This window comes from Pithys albifrons, chromosome 4 (genome assembly GCF_047495875.1).
Source record: "Pithys albifrons albifrons isolate INPA30051 chromosome 4, PitAlb_v1, whole genome shotgun sequence".
In the NCBI taxonomy this organism is placed as follows: Eukaryota; Metazoa; Chordata; class Aves; order Passeriformes; family Thamnophilidae; genus Pithys; species Pithys albifrons.
This window is the reverse complement of record NC_092461.1, coordinates 100,183,484-100,204,571: the sequence shown is the minus strand read 5'-3', so window position 1 is coordinate 100,204,571 and position 21,088 is coordinate 100,183,484. Positions and strand designations below refer to the sequence as shown.

At 42.5% G+C, this 21,088-nt stretch overlaps 1 protein-coding gene across 2 annotated transcripts in view; it reads right to left on the bottom strand.

Moving 5' to 3' along the window:
- Window positions 1–21,088, bottom strand: part of MYO10 (myosin X) — a 163,088-nt gene that overhangs the window by 88,150 nt on the left and 53,850 nt on the right. For both annotated transcript variants that reach the window (XM_071555031.1, XM_071555030.1), the window contains exon 3: window positions 2,314–2,472. In XM_071555031.1, coding sequence (XP_071411132.1) covers window positions 2,314–2,472 — 159 coding nt within the window. The remainder of the gene's footprint in view (window positions 1–2,313; window positions 2,473–21,088) is intronic.

Here is a 21,088-nt window from a genome sequence, read left to right as displayed (position 1 = left end):
TTACGTGGTGGTTTGTATTGAGGGATGGCAGGAAGTCTTCCAAAGGGATGATCAGCCCCTGAGCCCACAGTAGAGAGTGGCACATGCCTTTCCAAAACATCCCTAATGCACAAGGGACAGATACAGCCAAGGTGATGAGGAAGATACAAGAGACAATGTGTGCACTACACTGATGAAGCAATTCCTGGCCAAGGGAGAAGAAAAATGTACAATCTGTAAAGTTTTGATTGCTCCTAGCATGAACTCCAATGGCTTCCATTGTCCTGTACTAGAACTAGTTTGGTCACAAAGCAGAATGACTGAGCAAGTATGAATAATCACCTGAAAATATACTTTCAACAAAGGCAATCTTAACACACCTCTCAGTCCTTTTTTTCTTAAAGAGTCAACAGTAAAATATCATTGAAAAGTTCAGTTAAGAAATTTTGGCTTGAAAAGACATAGTTCATTTTGCAATGACAAGACCCCCTCCTACAATACATGCTCCTATATTTAAAGAGTTTCACCAAGTTACTCAAGGCATTTAATCAGCTTTTCTTGGGGTCTTTGTTCCTGTTTTGTTCCCTCTCCTGCTAAAAACCTGCTGTTGGCACAGCAAGAGTGGGGTATCCATGAGGTTGCAAAAAAGAAGCTGCTACTTAAATCCATATGATTACATACACAGGACAACAGAGAGGTTTTCATATGCATTTCAAAACACAAGTTTTTTTTTCCCAGCACCTTTTCAATCATTTTTCAGCTGAGGAGGATTCAAAAGAATAAGAAGTTAAATTAACAAAACTGAAGGGACAATGTGTATTCAGTAGCAACTAGAGATCTGTCATCAACAGCACACAAACCTGTTTGTCTAGAAACGTTCACCACACTAAGCACCAAGGATCAGAACATCCTAAACCTGCCTTGACAAGCTAAGAAATAAGCCAGGACATGTCTCTTCAGAACAAGGCTATTCTCAGCCTCACAAAAAAAATCACCTGCGTACACAAATGCGTTTTAAGAAGGGGATGTGTCCTCCATCTGAGTGCACATTATGACTCAGAAAACAGTCTTTTTATTTAGACTCGCACTGAGTACCACGTTCTAAATTAACAACACTGAGGGAAAAGTAAATTCTTATCAGGTAGCTGTTTTTCCTCACACATGCAGGACTGTTCACAAGTGCTATCGATGTTTTGTTTACTGATTTTTCTGAAAGGCAAAATGGTTAATTCGATTTGAGAAAAAACCCACACATAAGGACTTATGTAAAGAGAACTACCTCAACATTTAGGATTCCCCATTCAAGCCACTTTAAGGGTAATGTGCAAAGTAATATTATTTCATTGTGTCCTTTCTTGCTTATTACCATGAAGAAATTCTAAATACAGGGAAAGGGGGTTTTTACACTTAAATATGTTGACATTTAAAAATAAATAACCCAAATTTAATGGATGAGGCTTGGAATAAAGCATGTAAATGGTCAAAGCAAGGACCTAGACATGTGATGCAAACAAAAATGATTTGTGTTCTGCAATTATTAATTAAAAAAGCAAAACCAACAAAATGAGCAACACTGAACCGCTGAAGAGTGAGAATTCACAATCTGCACCTGCTGCTAATATTCCTTTTATCTTTCTCACATTGAGTGAGGTTCTAGATTCAGGAAAGATTTGAATCTAGTTAGCTCAAGATTAACCAAAATATTTAAGAAGCAGGTAAATCTAATCATAAAAATCTTTCTTTACAGAGTTAAGAAAAACTATTCTGTGAGGACTAATGTGTAGTTTTTGAAACTGATAAACAGTTGTCTGTTCTCAAAGACCCCAAACTTCAACTATCTGTATTTAATGGCACAAATCCTCAGTTTGACAATTGTAATGCTTCTTTCCCAATACCTTTCTACTGCAGGAGAAGAGGGGAAGCTGATCAGAATTGGATCTTGGCCTGACAGGATCTAAAGTGGCAGTGACAGACTAAATTCCACCACATTGTCTCTGGTGACACACACAACACATGTTGTTGGGGCACAGTCTAAAGGAGAAGAGAAAAACAAGAGCCCTTTACACAACCCCGTCACTGAAAGTGTGAAAGTGTATGTAAGTGTGCCAGTTTTTCAAGGCTTTCACAGGATTGCCTGGCCAGCCCTGAGCTACCTTCTTCCATCATGGTTGGTGGGAAGTCACTAGATGAGGCACACTTCAGCTCTATGTGGATACATAAGGAACTGGAGAACGTTAGGAGAGGAGATAGCACAGAACAGCAAAACACATACAGCACTTAAATCATTCAAAAACATGCCCTCCAGATAATTTCTTAAGTTTAGAAAAAACTTACATAGATTTTATCTTGCTGATATCGCTGGAATAAGTTGTGCATAATGGAGCCTTCATGGAGATCCACAAGTGCTGCCATGTCTTCCACACTCTCTGTGCTTGTTTGATGCATAGGAGTTACTTTTTGGTGTGTGATCGTGCTCTGTTTGTAAGTGAATACCTAAAAGGGGAAACAAAGGCAATATAATAATCAGAGCACACATTCAAAAACTCCCATCTGAGAATGGAGCTTTCACACCCACTCCTCTTCCCTACCCAGTTTATCAGCGTGAAGAGTAGCAAAATGTAATAGCCTGCCAGTGATAACTTCTTCTAGAGTTTCTCTGACAATAACTGAAGCCTCAGATACCTACATGGCTCATATGAAACCAGTACCCACTAGCAATGCACTGAGGACTGTAAGGTCTATTCCTGTTGAAGGGCAAATGCAATCTTATTTCAAACTGGACTACTGTTAAGACTTCACTGGGAGAAAAATAAACCAAGAAATAATCATTTCCAAAAATCCCAAACTAACAGAACAAAAAAACACCCCTTATACTCAAATTACTGTGGGAGGAAATGTTTCATAGTACAAAACAGCAAGCAAAAATCATTACTCTAATAGCCTGCAAGTGTTCCTATGTTTGATCTGAAATCCACTTAAATGTTTCCATTCAACTCTCCAGTCAGGAAGCAGTCATTATTCCTAATGTAAGTAGCATGCTAAGTGCAATGTGCAACAGATAGTTGGAAATGAGTAAGTCAACAGATTTCTAATTAATTGACTTTTGAGACTAATTTCTGAAGCCAGTTTCACACAAACAGTAAAAGCTCTGAAAATCTCAGAAAGCCCTTCCACATATCTTCTGCAAGACTATCACAAACATGCTAGGAAGATGTACAAATCCTCAATCTAGTTAAACTTTTATGAGTACTAATAACACCACCAAAGGCTATAAAACAATAGATTTCAAATTCAATGTGCCTTTTCCTTCTCATTTACATCTTGGCATCTCACCCTTATAGATACAGCTGCATCTCATGGCCAATGCTCTTCAACTTGTCCCTGCTAATGGCACCATTTCAGTGTAAGAAAGCCAAAACATGGAATTATGGAATTCCTTTGATAATGTGGAACATCAGAAAAAAAACATAAGCCTTCCAAAATCCTTTAAGGTAATATTTATCAAGCAAATGGAAGCAGAGCAGTAACTGTGGGCCCAAGCACCAGCGAGCATGGTGGGGCTGCTGCTGCAGGCTGGGGGTCACACCGTGCAGCGCTGCCCGAGGGGCCACCTCTGTGCAGAGGGAGGAAACCCCTCTGAGGTTTTTCAGCATAAAACCTTCTGTATGCTCCTGGTAATGAAAGACTGAATAAGTGCCATTGTAGGAGGCCATCCAGGAAAACAGTGATGTCTGTCCTGCTGAGACAGGTGAGAAAAAGAGGCTGAGGAAGGAAAAGGCTGAAGGCAGACCTGAATAAACATCAATGCTCTGTACTTGGATACTGTACCAGCTGACAGAGGAGTACTGCCTGAAGATACTTGTTCATTAGAATAGTATCCTGGGCATAACAAATGCTGGCACAGGCCATTGCACCATTACAGATGTCACCTGCACCAGCACAAAGCATACCAAAGGAAGGCTGGAGGAGAAAGGAGATTCAAGAAACAAATTTCTAACAGGTTCTGGGGAGGCATCACAGACATCAACAGGATATGTAAGCAAACCATCAGAAAGTTCCTACTGATTCAGAGTATCCAAAGCATAATTCCTAACAGAGAGAAAAACACACAGAGAGACCACATACTTTGCAATATACAAACATTAAGATGACAGGAAAAGGATTTGTACAGGGCAGAGAGAATGGATGGAGAAATCAGACACTTGTATATAATCCAGGAGCATGTGGCCCAGATATCTAATAGACAGAATAACTGTGAAAAGCATCAACTCACAGCAAAACTTTTGGGGCTGAAAACTGTGTTTGCAGTCCCAATACTGAGTGCAAGTGGAATTAGAGATAATTACATCTCAAAAGTAATAAACTGCAGTTCCTAGTCAGAAGAATAATGAAAAACTCAAACATCACAATGTGGAACAAAACTACCACAAGCTGAGAGATTTGGAAATAAAAGGGATTTAAGGAGAGCAAATCCTGAAAATTAAGCAACTTAAAGGTTATGAATGACCCTGGATACAGAAAAATAAGACTTAGCAGGACAATTGGGAAGCGTAAAGCAGACAGCACCTATCCTGTGAGTGTGTCTCATCTGAACATGGAAGGGAAGCACAGCATCACTGCTAGGAGGATAATCTCCATATTTGTGATGTCTGTTTGTCGGTATGTGATACACAGGTCAGTAGGGCAGGCAGAGCACCCCACACACCACTGAGCATGTTTATTAATGGAAAGAATTCACAGAAACAAGTCAAGAAAAACAATGTGACAACTGACTTGTGCATGGCAACACTACTGAAGATGGTCTCTGCAGATTCATCCTTCGCAATCAAATCCACGATTTTCTCTTTTTCAGGCTGGTTGTTCTCATACTTTCACCTCTCCCACACACTGCCTTCTTGTTGGGGTGAGGAAACGGTTCCATGAGCTGACTCAGAGCCAGGATGGTGCAGTGACCAGCTAGAAAATGCACCAACGAGTAATAATGGCTGCCACCTAAATTACAAAGGAGCAGCACCTCTTCCCCAGCACTGGGTAGTTGCTTTTCTTTTACTTTTAATTTTTACCAGAACCATGCATCCCTCAGATTTCTTAAATCCACTGAAAAAGTTGGTCAAAATTATCTAACAAGATCAAAATCATGAGACAGGGCTGCAGGATCACATGCACAGACCTCATCTCCTTAAAATGGGCTTTTTGCAGACCCGCTGCTCTAACCCTGAAAGGCCTGCTTTGTTTTATTTCGTCTTGAATCACACCTTTATTAGGATAAAGATGTGGAAAAGCTACCTTGAACTTTATCGTTACTAATTAGAAGATCATGTTATGAAATATTATGGCACTTGAAGTCCTCAGGAAATAAGAACCGAGAGCCATTCTGCAGGGTCAGCACAAAGAAAAGGAAGATGACCAAGCTGGCTCCTGAACTTCAAGAGGACCCTGTTGGCAGAGTGCAGGAGCATCCATCCTCAAGGACCTTGCTGGCATTTCTGGAAGGTCAAGTGAAATATGCAGGAAACTAGAAGAAGATTTAAGACAAGCCTAAATGAGAATTCAGCAAAAACTCCTTTCCTTTCTAGATATAAATGGTCCAAGATAACAAACAAACTGCATACATGGAAAACTCTAAATTAAACCTTAAAGAGACAGCACATAGAATAAGAACTCTCAATGTTATTATGAAAGTGAAAAACAGGGGCTAAGATAGGATGGACGAATGCAAAGAACAATAAAAAAAAGAACAAGTTCAAGAAATATAAAACAAAACAGCAAACTCAGCTAGACAACAGTCAAGTGCATTACACTGGGAAAGAATATTTCAAAACTGCACTACTGTCCCTACCACTGCTTACTGGTGCTGTGATGAACATGCTAAAAAAGGACTCAAATGAGGAAGAGCCACCTAAAAAGCTGGGGGACCGTTATTCTGCACAATTAATCTGGCAAGTGAAAAAAAGAATAAAAAAAGAAAGAAAAGCTGTCTTTCAAGCCTTCCACTTACAGGGAAAATCACAAAGTAAAATAAAAACTCATTTTTTGCACTGAAAAAGATACCCCTAAACTCAAGATCTAGTGGAAATTGTATTCTAAAAGAATATTTATTTTGTAATACAATTTGTTAACATGAGCAAAGTACACCAGAGTAGGTCCTCAATGACAGGAGTAGACATGCTTTCTCTTTTACTGTATCATGTTGTGACATGATGATAAGTGAAAAAAGTCCTGCTTGAATCAGGTCATTAAGTGGCATCAAGAGATTTCACAACAGCTGAGTCAAGTGAGTTTAAGAGACTGTTGAATTAAATGCTTATGTACATCAAAAAACCCACACAATCCCCACTTCTTGCAAAAGCTGCAAGTCACAGTCGGGATTTCCAGCCTGCAATGAGCCCACACAGAGCCCTGAATCTCTCAGGGGGTTTTTCGCAAGGAGATGGAGTTTCAGCCTCGTGCTGATGATCCATATTGGATGGCAGGAAGACAGAAGGTACTCCAAAAGTTTCCTCACCAACAATTCAGTATTTGAATTACAATCTTCACTGTTTTAGAGAGATTTCTGTGAGATTTTTATTTAAAGGTAGAAGTAGGCCTGCTTGCACCTTGGAAACCCTAATATAGTCTAGATCATTACTGACACTGTTCTCTACAAGATCATCTACTGGAAAGCTTTACATGTTGAAAGCATTTTAAAACAGCTCCTTCTACACAGTGACCTGAACCCTTACCCCTCCCAAACAAAACTCCCAGCCAGTGAGGGCTCAGGTTTCTTTCTTTAATTCAAAGACTAAGAATTGGATCAGCTCAAAGGGTGTCCATCGGCACTGGCTTCCCACCACTGCTGCCTCTAGATGGGGACATGACACCTGCCCACAGCCTTGAGCTGGCCCATCCCTCACAGACATCACCCACCACAGAGACAGCAGCCACGTCAGCCGGTCACCTGCCCTCAGCTTCACCATCAATGTATGTACGTATGGCCAGACAGTGAATGCAGATTTGGGCAGGGCTCTCCCCACGTGCCCTTCCAGCCTGTGAAGTGGATTTTAGGTGAGGCTCAGCGTGCACAGAACTGGCCCCACCGTTTCAGTCCTGAGGTTCATCTGCCACGGCCAAGTGAGCTTGGACAGTGACAGGGAAGTCCTCGGGACTGTCACAGCACCTGGTACTAACTGGGACTGACCCTGCAGAGCATCCGAGATGTGACGGGATGGGATGGCAGGGAGGCTTGAACTGCCAGGGGACGGTCCCCACTGAGACTCGGACTCAGGTCCTTGGGATTGGGAGTCCAGAGTGCTCTCCTTTGCACCATGGGACCGCCCTTCACCATCAATAACACGTGTTGAATGTGGCACTGCCTGACTGATGCCAAGTACTAAGTGCTGTGCTGCTTGGGAATGGTTTTATGGCTTAGCATGTCCCTGTCACCAGTGTTTTTTGCAATAAATCAAGACGATTTCTTGGTAGGGGTAACAGAAATGGAGCAACCAATCTCCCCCCTGCTGCCCTTTTGAAAATTTTTTATCAACTCTAGGTGTACTCTACAAACAAAAGATAATCCTGATACTTAAACACAGAAAACAGAAGTATTGAAGTCTTATCACTCACTGGATTTAAATTAAGTTGCTCAAATTCATATAACCAAAGGGATAATGTGAAATATGGTAAACATAAAATTCAGTAAGATGGGGGAAGTGAAGACAAAGACGTATTGTAGTCATCAGAGAGGCAGGTTTACAAACCAAAAATATACAAACAATCAACTACAACTTTTTCAATAATGCCTATGGTATTAGCAAACTGACTGCTACAGTATCTGGGCAGCCAACAAGCACCAGAAAGCTTTTCTGTCACTGCCCCAGAGACTGCTCTATGTAAGCTTTTCACAGTGTTAAATCCAATGGCTATGGTGATGCCCATGAAAATCCACATGACTCAAGAGCAGCTCCAGAGGACTTGGCTTGCATGTTCACAACATCACCTCCCTTGTTCTTCTAAGGCACTGCAGAGGAGATAAGAATAGCCCAGCAAAACACACAGGACTGTACAGAGAAATATCCACTTAAAAATATCAACTCTTTTTTTGTTCACTGCTGTTGGTCTGAACTCAGGACCATCAGTTGTGTTTGCCTCATGTTTAGAAGTTAAAAGAATGTAATAAATCTTACAAAATGTCTTTATACATGAGCCCAAGCAGAAAAAGGAGGCCTTGGGCTCACATTACAAGTTCTGGAATGTGGCGTTCCAGGAAGGAAAATAAATCATGACAAGTCCAAGGACCCAGAGTTTAAAACAGAAAATTAAAATGTAGTAGTTTACTCTTTTTTTCCTGGAGAGATCTACTGTCTAAGTAGATGCTTGAAATACAGGACAAGGAGGCTCTCTTATAAACCAAAAGTAATTTAAAACCAAATGTAAAGTAGATGAACTACTAACATTTAAAAATATTATGGTTAATCATGACAAGACTGTGACCCAGGCAATGTTTTATCCCATAATTTACTATTTCTCTGTAACAGCTGACCTTAGACATCCACTTGTTGTCTCAATAATCCTTCAGGCAACAACAAGATGCATCAGGGCCCAAGGCTTGCTATGATGTAACATAATTTAATCTCTTTCAAAGCAACCAGAAACTCCACAGTGAAGTTTCTCTACCTATTAAACTATGAAGGAAAATTAAATAATCTATCGATGTCAAGAAAAAAATATTGCCAAACTGATACCATTTTACCCCTGTGACTACCTGGCCTTTTATCACGCAACAATCCTACACACTTATCAACTGAGAATCACCCACTCGTTTTGTAAAATTCCTCCCCATTTATGTTAGGAATCACCTCAGTCCCCAGCCTCGCTCTTCAGTTAGATATTAATCTTGGTCTCTAATGCCAAATGTCTAAATGCCTACTTTGCACATTACTGCAGCTTCCCAGTTAGCTGAGTAACACACAACCTGTAAATTGTGTGTAATCCTGTATTTTATCCTTCACCTCTGCTCACTTTAGTTCCTGCCATTTTCAGTCTTTGTTCTCCCTTCTATCAATCACATCCCTTCCAAACCCTTCCTCTCAGCCTTCTGTTTATATCACTTCTCAATTCGCTGGGGCCTGGGACATTTGGGTCAGTAGCTGCTCCAGGTTCAAGTTCTGGAAGTCTGTCCCAGAGCCACCAGCAGCGACAGCAGCAGGGATGGCTTGCAGCGCCTTCCCACTACAACCTTTGGGTTCTCACACCCCTGCAGAATATCCCTTGTTGCTCCCAAGCTCCACAGTGTGGGGAAGCAGGACTGCCAGGATGGCAGTCCTGGGCACTGCCACAGCAGAGCTCAGCAAACCCACTAAATCGCGCCTCATTGTTGCTCCCCGAGCCACCAACCACGGTCAATAAGCTTGTCTGCTCAACACTCCCCACCTAATGCCAATTCTTTGAGAGGCATTTAAAGGCAGTTTACTCCACACACTGAACTGCATCTGTTCATAGACAAGCTCTATTATCAAGTATGAACAAGCTTCAAATTACAGGTTCAGCACTTAGGACCTTTCAGTTGCACTTGTCTACACAGCCAATTAAAAAATTTAATTCAAATTAAACACATCCATTTTACCTTGATTATACTATTGTAAGCTAAGCCTGTAGGCAGTCCATACTAACTCTTGCAAGGGGAAAAAATAGTGCATTTTTACTTTGTTTCAAGTGCCCTTGTATATAACTTCATTACCCTGTAGACACTGCAAAGCTCAGCGTTTAAGGAATCCACCTATAAATACTGTGATTGTAGCACTACAGAAAATACCCAATATTGCTGGCAAGTCAGCACTTTCCTCACCATAGAAAAGTGCTCCTTTCTCTCTGTGAACAAAGTGGGGGGATTGCAGCTGTCCAAGCTTTCCCACAAAGCTGGATGAAGTGAAGGACTCCAAGGGCGGAACACAGGAGATGTACCACAGGATGGGCCTTCAGCATCCTGCCAAGCAGATGATCAGCAGCAGGGTCTCAACTGGAAGCCTGCTTTGGCTGCACTGAAACACAGGGAAGAGGCCTCTGACCCCAGAGCAGACTCCATCACGTGGCAGAGAAACAGTCCAGGCCCTTGTTCCCCATGGGTTCAATCCTCCATCTGTCTTGGGACACCCCACCAAAGGCACTTCCAAGTCAGTGTTACCATAAACAGCACCCAGTAAACAGATGTAATGCCAATACTCCTTTTGCTTTCAGTGTCTATCACCTTAACTAGCTCAAAGGACAAGGGGGTGAAAACTGGTGGTTTCCTCATTTCAGGAGGAAGACCAAAACAGTAAGAAATGCCACACTTCGTCCACCATTTGCCATATAGTGATGCCTCAGGCTCCAGTGCTGGGGCCATGCTCGTGCCAGCTGTGTGAGAACTGACATGGCCAGGAGCCAGGCTGGAGAAGAGAGCAGCACAGACAGCACACGGCTATCAGCGACATGAGCCAGTGCACTCCTAGAGCAAAGCACCAGTCAGGCAGGACTGCAAGGTCTTAAACCCACAACTGTCTCTATCCTGCAGGACACCACCCACAGAGACTTGAGCAGTAACCTTCACAAACCAAGTTCCCTCATACCTTCTCCTCCCGCAGGTCTTACACCACTGGCAACAGAGCAAAGCATGCTTCTTCTCCAGGGCTTTCCACCAACTCCATCTCTGTGTTCCTCTTGCAAAACCTCCCCCATATGCACTCATTTCTCCACCTTCCCTCCATGGTGTCATTAGCCTCGCAGTTTCCCCCTTCACCTCCTGGTGCCCTGTCCTGCCCACCACCTCCCTGAAGGAAGATCTGTCCCTTTGGAACCACCCTGTTCCAGCTGGCAAGGCAAGAACTTGCTTTCCACCCCATGCATGCATTTAATTTTGAATTAAAGTGTCCAGTCTCTGAAATGCTGGCAGAGGTGCACCTCAGTCCAGCTGTCAGTCACCTGGTTCCCTGTCTGTTCTCCCCACACCTAAGGGAGGACCTAATGTCACAGGTAACACAAAAGGGCTGTCAGACAACAAATTAGAGCCCTTACTTGAAATAGGAGTGTAAATGTTACATAAGATGCCCTAAACACATCAGGGCAATAAAATAATATAGAGCACAAAAAGGATACTGGCAGGTGTTAGTCATAAATCCAGTGCTGAGGGCAAAACCACTCTGCATTGACTATTTTTGAAGCTGGTTGTGAATTAGAGACATGGCAACCTGCATATGCATGGAGGAAGTTCATAAATACACAATGTCTGCTTTCAGATCTCCTGACAACAGTTAACTATAAAACTCTCAATTTATATCCCTGCCTCACCCCTGCCCTTTTCTTTTTTTTATTTCTTCAAATCTTGGCTTGGTTCCTGCTAGTGTAAGTACTGTACTGCCTCACAGCAACAATATTTGATTGTACTGAACCTTTTAATCAAACAATGTTTTGTTCCCACCAATGTATCTGCTTTAGTAGGACCCTCCTGCCCTAGTTTAAAAAACACCTTTTAGATGTTTCCATATTGACATGTTTCCAGAGAAGCAGAATAGGCAAGAGATTAATAGGCAAGCGAGTGAACTGGTGAACCCTGAAATAATCTTTGAGGGGTTCATTTTCAAGACCTTTTGAAGCCACACTCTGGTGAGATTTGTATGAGTCTATGCTCACCTTCGCTTGTTTTAAAAAAAGCAATTAGTTTTAGGGAGGTTTTTGCCTTTATGGTATAAGAATAAAGAAATCTGAGTGTGAGAGATGGTACAAAGCTCAACATGACTTTGCAGACACCACAGAATATCTCAAGTCGAGAGGGACCTTTAAGGATGATGGAGTTAAGCTCCCTGTTCCTTGCAGAACTACCTGAAACTAAACCATGTGACTACAGCATCATCCAGACACTCCATGAACCTGGCAAGTTTGGTGCCATGGCCATTTCCCCGGGAAGCCTGTTCAAGTGCCCAACCACTCTCTGGGTGAAGAACCTTTCCTGAATATCTAAACAAAAACCCCCTGACACAGCTTCATGTAATTTTCAGTTGTGAAAGCCCAAGTCCAAACTGAAGCATGAGCTACGTGTTTTAAAAGACAGCAAAAGCCAAAGTCCCTTCATAGTTCTATTTAAAGCTCACTTTTAATCTTTTTTTCCTACAATATAACAAAACGGTATTTCTACAGTATCACTAATTGCCTTGTAAAGACAAACTAACTCCTCCTCTTTACTGGCAACCTGCATGCCACACTCCTACCCACAGCCCTCAAACTCAGATTATAGGAACTGGGTAGAACCCTGGCTTGAACATCAGCCCCTCACTTGCTCTTTTCTTGTCTTTAAAGGATCAGAGGGGCTTTTCATTAAGCCAATGTTTTTACTACCTGCTGTTCCTGCAGGCTGCCTGTGGTGTGAGGTTTTGACACGGCTCTACTGCTGGGAAGGGAGACATAGCTCAAAGCAGTCCTTTAACAAGGTAACTGTCTATTCAATTTCTCTTCCCCAGAATTAGGTTGAAAAGGGAGGAACTGAATACAGTAACCTCTTCAGGATGTCTATCCATGAAAACAAATATGGACATGATGACAATGGAGAATGCTCAAAGCAGAATTTTGGGCAGGTGAAAATAAAACATTGGGCATTTTCCCCAAACCTAAGCACACAGTACAGTTTCTGTAGCAGCCTTATTAGCAAGGCTATGCCTTTTCAAAGTTAATTTTATCATGCCTACTCACCTCAAAACAATGCATCAGCCTTTCAGGAAAGGGCTATCTGAGGAGAAACAGTATGGCCACTCCCTCTGTCACTACAGCCTTTAGTTCAGTTAAACAGCAATTGAGATTTTTTCCAGCTGTGACTGGAAGGTGCCCTCAGACAACAGTGGGAAGTGGTAACCCCTCCTCACCTGTGTGCCTGGTTCTGACGGCCAAGGCAATTATACTGTAGGCAGGGACATACCAGCAGGTGTCCAAAGCTGCCTTTTAACCTGCCCAAGTTAGCACTGGGTCACATAACAGCAGAGTTTCCCCTGCCTGAGAATACACCCTATATCAAAAACCATTTCTTTGCTAATATGGAAGCACCAGCAAAGCAAAAAAAAACCAACAAAAAAACCAAACCAAAACAAAACCCAACAAAACTCCCACAAAGTACAGGTGGATTATTCACACTGAGAATTAGCCAGAGCCATTTATAACCATTGGCAGGAGCAGCACAGTCTTCAGCCAGAAGAGGCTTTAGACATATTTTATAGTCTAGGCTGGAGCTAAATCACAGCTGGCTCCATACAGCATGAGTACAGTTTCCTCCCACCAATGTGTGTTACCCAGAACCCCAGTACTTGTGGTTCAAAGACAGGGGACAGCCCATGTGTAGAACTAGCCTGTGTCTAGGAGGGGATTGATCATTCACTCAGCTTTCCTGCTGATCTCCCTGGGCCCAGTAGTAAAGGTCACCACAGCCTGTGTCAGTGCCAAAAGGGGGCTCTTTTGCAGCCATGACAGAAAGCTTCATTCACAATGCTGGAAGGATTTACTGGCTTTGCCAGAGATTAAGACAAGAAATTCAGCCTCAGCCATGTATCCCAGTGAACCACTCTTCCCAGAGACTGAGACACAACCTCAACACTACGTCCACAGCACTGTTTCTGTGGCTAAGCAGGGATATGCTGCTCTTCCCAGCATGTCCTGTGTGAGCCCAGGGGCCTCACACTCCTATTTCTCCCAGAATATGGGGAGATGGCTGTAAATCAGATTGTCAGCTTCAGTCTAGAAATTAAAAAAAGACATCCTAGCTTCCACATGCTGGAGAGGAACCTGCCAGAGTATGATTACTGCAGGGACGGCAGCCCATGTCCACAAATCCTCTGAAATACAAATTCTGCAATAATCCCTCCTGAAAGCCACTGCTCTTGCATGCCCTGCTAGCAGGACCATAAAAAAGGACTACGTATCTGCAAAGGGAAGGAGCAAGGGACCTTTCATCTCTACCAGCAGACAAGCTTGGGTCACTGCAGAGGGCACAGGTTCCTTCTACTCTCACTGCTGCTCAGGCAACATGGCAAAGACAGTAACAGACAGGGGAAATGTAGGAGAAGGGAGGAAGAAGCTGGAATGATTCTGAATTTCTATACAGTAAGCAAAAATTTTGGCTTTTTTAATAATATATTCTGAGGTTAACTATTCAAGGGTGTTTCAGCATCAAAAATTGTCATAAATGTTATAACTCTCAGAAAGCTCAAAGCCATCTTATTTTACAGTTTTATAGACTATATTCTGTCCTTGGAATCTTACTTTTCTTTAGGACCAGTGTGGTTAGACAACATCAGCAGCCTCCAGCAGATGACCACCAGCAGCTCCTGGAGAAGAGCTGTGGGTCAGTATCACCACATACAGCAGCCTGTTGCAGCAGGGCCTTGTTCCCCTCTCTTCAACCATGAATTCCTCCTAAAATGTTATCGAGGCCCTTTGCTAGCTGCAGCACAAAGGTTAAAGCTTCAAGACACTGAGGGCTCTCTGGTTTGCATGATATTCTCGCAACAAAGTGCCAGCCAACATGTCTGGTTAGGCTGAACTGCCCTGGAGAGCCACAACAGTTTTCAGCAAGGAAATCTTCTTACACTGGGATAAGGGCCTGGCCCTCCACCCCCTACTTTCCCGGCACTAGTATATGCAGCAAGAGGAGAGTCTGCTGCAAGACAGAACAAAACAGGTTTGGACAAGCTTGAAACAAAGCTGCATGTATCTTAAGATAGCAGCCAAGGCAGGTAAGTGTTTTTCATTTCAAATGTGAAACCCAGATCCACACCCTGAAAGCCCAACGGGCTCAGTCAGCCGAGATGCCTTGGACCTGCATGCAGCTGAAGTCAGAGGGCTCCTGCAGCCACATGCCATCCTTCCCCGAGTCACAGGAGCCCCAACGCCCCTGACAGGTCATTTATGATTTCTTCCTTTATTTTTAAAGGGGAACATCAGCAACTGAAGTTTTCCAGACCTCCTCTGCCCAAGCACTTCTCAGTTTAGGATAAAAAAACCAGCTGAATATTCCACAATGGCTCAATCATCATGAAACCACATTGAAGAGAAGGGAAAGCAGTGGAATAAAAAGAAAAAAAAAAGGTGACCAACACATTCATTAAGTAAGTAAATAAATAAATTCCACTGTACTTTCTTTTGAAAAGGTTCAGAAATAAGGAAAAGGGTATGAACTTATCCTCAAGTTCAAAATCTTTAAGTTTGGAATGAGAAAAAGAGAAATTTCTTATTTTCAAGCAGCACACCACAGTTATCTTCTAACTTTCCCTGAACAGCAGCATCACTCAGATTGATTACATAATCAGGTACTCATTACTTACGCTCTCTCAAGTGCATACTAGTAAATTTGATTATTACTCACATAAAGTATACATTGTTAGGAATGCCAGCGTGAGCTCTTTCTTTGACTGAAAGCTTTTTAGAGAAAAAAGCTACCTCTTTGCCATAAAGTTTTACAGTGTCTGGCACAAAGGTCTCTTGGAGATTCCTAGGTATAAATATGAAAACACTACTAAATTTTAATATGTCTAGTTTTGGGCAAGACAGTATTATATTCTTTTGCTTGGTATGATTACAAGCAGCATGGGCAAATATATCAGGCCCAGGAGCCTAAGAATTCACAGAACAGCTTAAGAAAACCCTTTCTTCTGTCTGTCTTAGATTCAGTTCCCCTTTCTTACATCCTAGAGATAATATTGCATGTATTACTATTCATTTTCTGTTACTGTGTAGGTAAGAATCACTTTTCATTGCACTTCTGAAAAGCCTGTGGATGTTAAACACAAAATCTTAAAGCTTTAAAAAGAAGGAATGGTAGAAGGTTTGACTATAGTCTGTCTTGGCCATACTCCTGTGGTAGGTTTCTATGAAGAAAAAGGCAAGTGGCAGTGCTAGAACTTGCAGAGATAGGAGCACCCATTGGCACTTGCAGGACATGAATCCACAAATATGGGCAGATGGAGTGGTCAGGTGATGCAACACCTTTCAAAGCCATCTCTTGTTGCATGGCATGGACGGTGCTTTATGTGTGAGAACGTGCATTATACACAGGTAAGGAAAAGCAGCTGCTTTTGGCTGTAAAACTTTGACAGACTGTTCTGTATGTTACTCCCATAAAATCAGCATACAAACAGGCTAGCTTGCATTTGAACAATAAAATTCCTGCCCTGCAAGAAGCTGAAGTGAAACTGAACACACATGAAGGTGGCTCCAGTTATCAAAACGTATGTGTACAATTTAATTTTCCACAGTTTGTCTGTGCTTACATTTGAAAACCACAGTTGTATTACATAGCAGAGAGCCTGTATGTGTATGCTGGAGAAGCCCAATTACAAGCAGTTCCCATGATACCAGCAAAGAGCAATTCACAGCCTTTTTTTAATGCCCCAAATAAGGACAGTACTTCTTCAGTACTTGTGTCAGAATTATGGAGACAGACAACAAAGATGCCTTATATTCAGAGAATTACTTGGTGGCATTACACATAACTGTAATGTTTATAGTCCTGGAATGAAAAACTCAGCCTTTTGCTGCAAAGTAAAATACACCAGTATTTTTTGTCTTTGTAAGGCTACTGTTGTTTGCTTTTAAATTTACTTTGACAAACCTCAAGCACACAAAGGTGTAAAAGCTACAGTCTATATTCTTTAAAATGATGGCAGAACGGGGCTAGAAGTTCAACGTGAAATATGGTGAGATTATTCTGACATGTTATTGAAAACCAATTAGAACAAACAAAATTGGACCACCTTTTCTGATTGCTTGGATTGGAGGAAAGGCTGTGATAGAGATACATGGACATGGCAATCTCCTGTACCAATGAAGACTGTTGCCCTCCACTTACTTTTCCAGGCTACTCTCAGCTATTCAAGGAATTTTATTTTACTATGTTTTCTTATAAGTACACATATTAAAATTCAGCTTTAGGGACCAAATGGGGGAAACTCTCCTGCAAGTCACAAAACGCTGCCTTTTCAATTTCTCTCACCTTGAAGATGTGACTCCTCTTGCTCCCCAAACAGGTTCAGCTTATATAAACACAACCTTATGAGCGTGCAATCCTCCTTTTAGGCCACCAACCAGCTGTTCTTACAGTTACAGACACTTACAGTGTATAGGCCTGAACGTGAAACAGGCTCAGAGAACAAGGAACGAAGCAGCATGTCTGCCCAGGACAGACCTGAACTGATGGCAGATAAGCCCAGTCAGGTGCAAGTCCTCATGCCCTGCAGTACAGGGCAATGAGGAGTGTATGGGTTGCCTGGCTTTTTACATCCCAGTCCCTATGCCTCTAAATGCTGGAATTATTCACCATAAATTTCCAATAGTCGCAGAGTTCATTATGTCGGTCATTCTGATTCTGGTGGAATGCAAGTTGAGCAAAGACTCTTTTCTCATTTTCTCCTTTTGTTCCCCCCATTAGCAGAAAGAAAGTAAGTTCTGCTGCAGGGATATAGAAGAAAATAAAATGCAGAGTTGGTCTGCATGGTTTTATCCATGTAACTTACAGGCTGATCAGTATATTTGCCTGAACCTACTGCAGTACAGCACACAAGCAGTAACAAGGCAAAATTCGCCTACAGAACAAGCAGCACCAGGTTAGAAGACAAAGGATGCATTCAGTAACTATTTCATTCATGAGCTAATCTCAACTTACCCTGAGAGTATTTACCTAACATGATTCAAGCAATGGCTGTGCTGGATTAACAGATGGACTCAATGATTTTAGTGGTCTTTTCCAACTGAAATGATTCTATGAGTCTATTATTTTTCTCCCCTCTTCCATCTCACCTGTGTAGGCTTCAGAACTTAGTCCTAGGCTTATGCTCACTGGCAAAATTCAGCGACTTAGTTCCACACATTAGCTCTCTCCTGCTCCAATAATGCATGATTTTTGTTGCACATACCTTCAGCTTGGCAGATTAATTCAGAATTTTCTAGGAACATGGGCATGTTTCAATCCTACAGCCAAAGATTATGAAGCTAGAGAGCCCACTATCATCTTTCAATCTGAGCAGCTATGTAACATAGACATACCCAAATTCAGTTTTTATTTAGCCAAGTCTCAGCCCTGAAATATTACAAATCTCTTTCCTTCACCTTAAAGTATCTTATATTTATTATATTGCCTTTCATATGCACAATATTAACTTAAACTAGTAGTAGAAACTTCTCTGCAGACACAGGCATTTCTTATGCAAGATTTATGGTCCCAACTCTTGTCCATCTGATTTTTAAAACCTGAGTTTAGTGATGTTTTGTGTGGTACCCAACTTAAGCTGCCCTCACCCAAGAGCCATGAAGCCCATGGCACCCATCATGTACCATCACATTATACATCATGCTGGGAAATCCACTATTAGCATGTGGAAAGGCCACAGGACAGACATATCTGGATAGTTACATAAAGGAGGGACAGAAGTAACACCTTATACCCAAGTTCAAGTGTGGCTGTAGGACTGTAGTTCTGCTCAATATCAAGGCAATCATGGAAACACATCGTCAGCAATAACGAAAGATGTTTCATGAAGCAGCAAAAGAGCAAAGTGAATCTGTGGACATAGAGGTGCAAGATTGGCTTCCACTGCACCAACATGTCTTCTCAAAAGTCAAGTGATCTGGATTGAAGACCAGACTTGGGCTTTCAAGTAAGTGTTTATGCTGGCTACAGTTAGAACAAAGAGGTGGAGAAGGGGAAAAAAAGTGCAATCCATTAGTAGGACTTCTACACACAAACATCTCCTACAAGCATTTTATTTGGAGTTAACTTTATTGCTACAAACACTCCTGAACATACAGAACTGAGCCCATTCAACAGTGGGTCATGCATCCCATTAACAAGAAATCCACAGCAATTGGTCACTTCAGAGTGGCTGTCCCAGCTATTATCTCCACAGATTATAAAACAAAGTTGACATGAAAGGTTGCCCAGAGAAATTGTGGATACCCTATCCCTGCCAGTGCTCGAGGCCAGGCTGAATGGAGCCCTGAGCAACCTGGTCTAGTGGAAGGTGTCCCTGCCCATGGTATAGAAATTGGAACTACACCATTTTGAAGATCTCTTCCAACCTAAGCCATTCTATCATTCTGTGACACATCAGTCATGTGGTATGAAGCTGATTCATCACCAGGAGACACATAATGATTGACTCTAAGTCAACTACAAAACATGAAAAATGCTTTGATTCTACAGAAAAAAAGCCTTAATATTTGTATTGCAAGCCTTTCACTGTCTAAACACACCGTAGCAACAGCACTAAAAGTAGGTTTCTTACACCCTAACATAGAGGGAGGGAGGGAAGGAGGGAAGGAAGGAGGGAAGGAAGGAGGGAAGGAGGGAGGGAAGGAGGGAAGGAAGGAGGGAAGGAAGGAGGGAAGGAAGGAGGGAAGGAAGGAGGGAAGGAAGGAGGGAAGGAAGGAGGGAAGGAAGGAGGGAAGGAAGGAGGGAAGGAAGGAGGGAAGGAAGGAGGGAAGGAAGGAGGGAAGGAAGGAGGGAAGGAAGGAGGGAAGGAAGGAGGGAAGGAAGGAAGGAAGGAAGGAGGGAAGGAAGGAAGGAAGGAAGGAAGGAAGGAAGGAAGGAAGGAAGGAAGGAAGGAAGGAAGGAAGGAAGGAAGGAAGGAAGGAAGGAAGGAAGGAAGGAAGGAAGGAAGGAAGGAAGGAAGGAAGGAAGGAAGGAAGGAAGGAAGGAAGGAAGAAAGGAAGGAAGGAAGGAAGGAAGGAAGGAAGGAAGCTGCTGGGAAGAAAGTTAGCATCCTTAAAAACAAGCTATGCAGGTTCTCATCACTATCTAAATTAGAGCACCTGATTCAATTATTACAATTTATAAGGTTTGATTTAACTGATCGAACCAAGACTGAAACAGGTCACCTTGGCAGATGTTGCAGAAAAAGAGAGAATCCCTACTCCACCATGAGACTATGTCCATCAAACATTGCTTCCTGTTCCCAGGCAGGGAAACACAGTACATGCAGTCCAGGTACTGGCAGAGGAAGCCTGTGGGTGAGGGGAAGGTTTAACCTAGACTACCAGGATGCACTGGTAGAGAGGACAAGCCAAAGAAAGCACATGCCAGGCACATGACTCTTCATGGGATTAAGTCAGGTAACAAGTTGAAACCATGCATTTTGATCCCCTCCATCTGTTCCTGCCCAGAGCAAGGTAACTCAAGCACCCAGATGTACAGGGTTGCTGACAGAGGGTAAGCAAGCACTGCTCTCCACACAAATTCACTTCTCATCACCAGAGGTTTCCCTCGTTAAGACAGGTCTACACTAGATCCTGCTGATGCATCCTGTGAATCACAGATATGAGTGGTTTTCCCAGAAGAGGCCCTTACCTCAGCATGCTTACAGTGATGGTGCTTTTCCAGTGAATTTTCTTTTGCTCGTGGGGCTACCGGGGTTGCTTGTTCCAGGGGCTGTCCATGCAGCCAGGGAAGTGCTAGTCCATCTGCCAAAATGTTTTTCCAAGCCCCTTGAGGTACAGTTCAATCCAATGAAAACATGCACAAAAGTAATAAAACTCAAAAATTATTCCCTTGGTGCTGTGGGTTCCAGCAGTCTAAAGGTCTTAGCACCAGCAACTTCAAGTCAAACCCTTTCCAAAGGAGTTGTTTCAGCTCTTTCCGAAATCACGTGACTCTTTCTCATGCACATTTGAGATGCAAACCATGCTGACTGGCTTGGGATCCTTGGACATAAACAAGATTTTTCTGCCCAGTTGTGAAGAAACTGAGAAGAGCTTTACCCCCTAAAAAATCAGCATTGAACTGCAAGCATGGCCTTCTCCTGATGCAGCTGCACCACTGCAGTGAAACCACTCTGCTTCATCAGCTGAATGACAACGGTAGCAGTGCCCACATAGAGATTTTTGTTTTGACTGTGCACAAACCCCTTCCTAGAAAGTGAAAGATCAAAGTGCTCTGAAGAAAAGGAGAGGTGAGAAAGACAATCTCATTTCCAATCAATGGTGTAAAATGAGTTAGCATGAGAAACCTGGCCAGCTCAGTGACCTCTGAAAGACATTTTGCATTAGTGGAGAGCCATCACCTTGGAGCACACCACCACAGTCAGATGCTTCAAAAGACCACAGTGAATAGAGATTCCACAATTCAAGC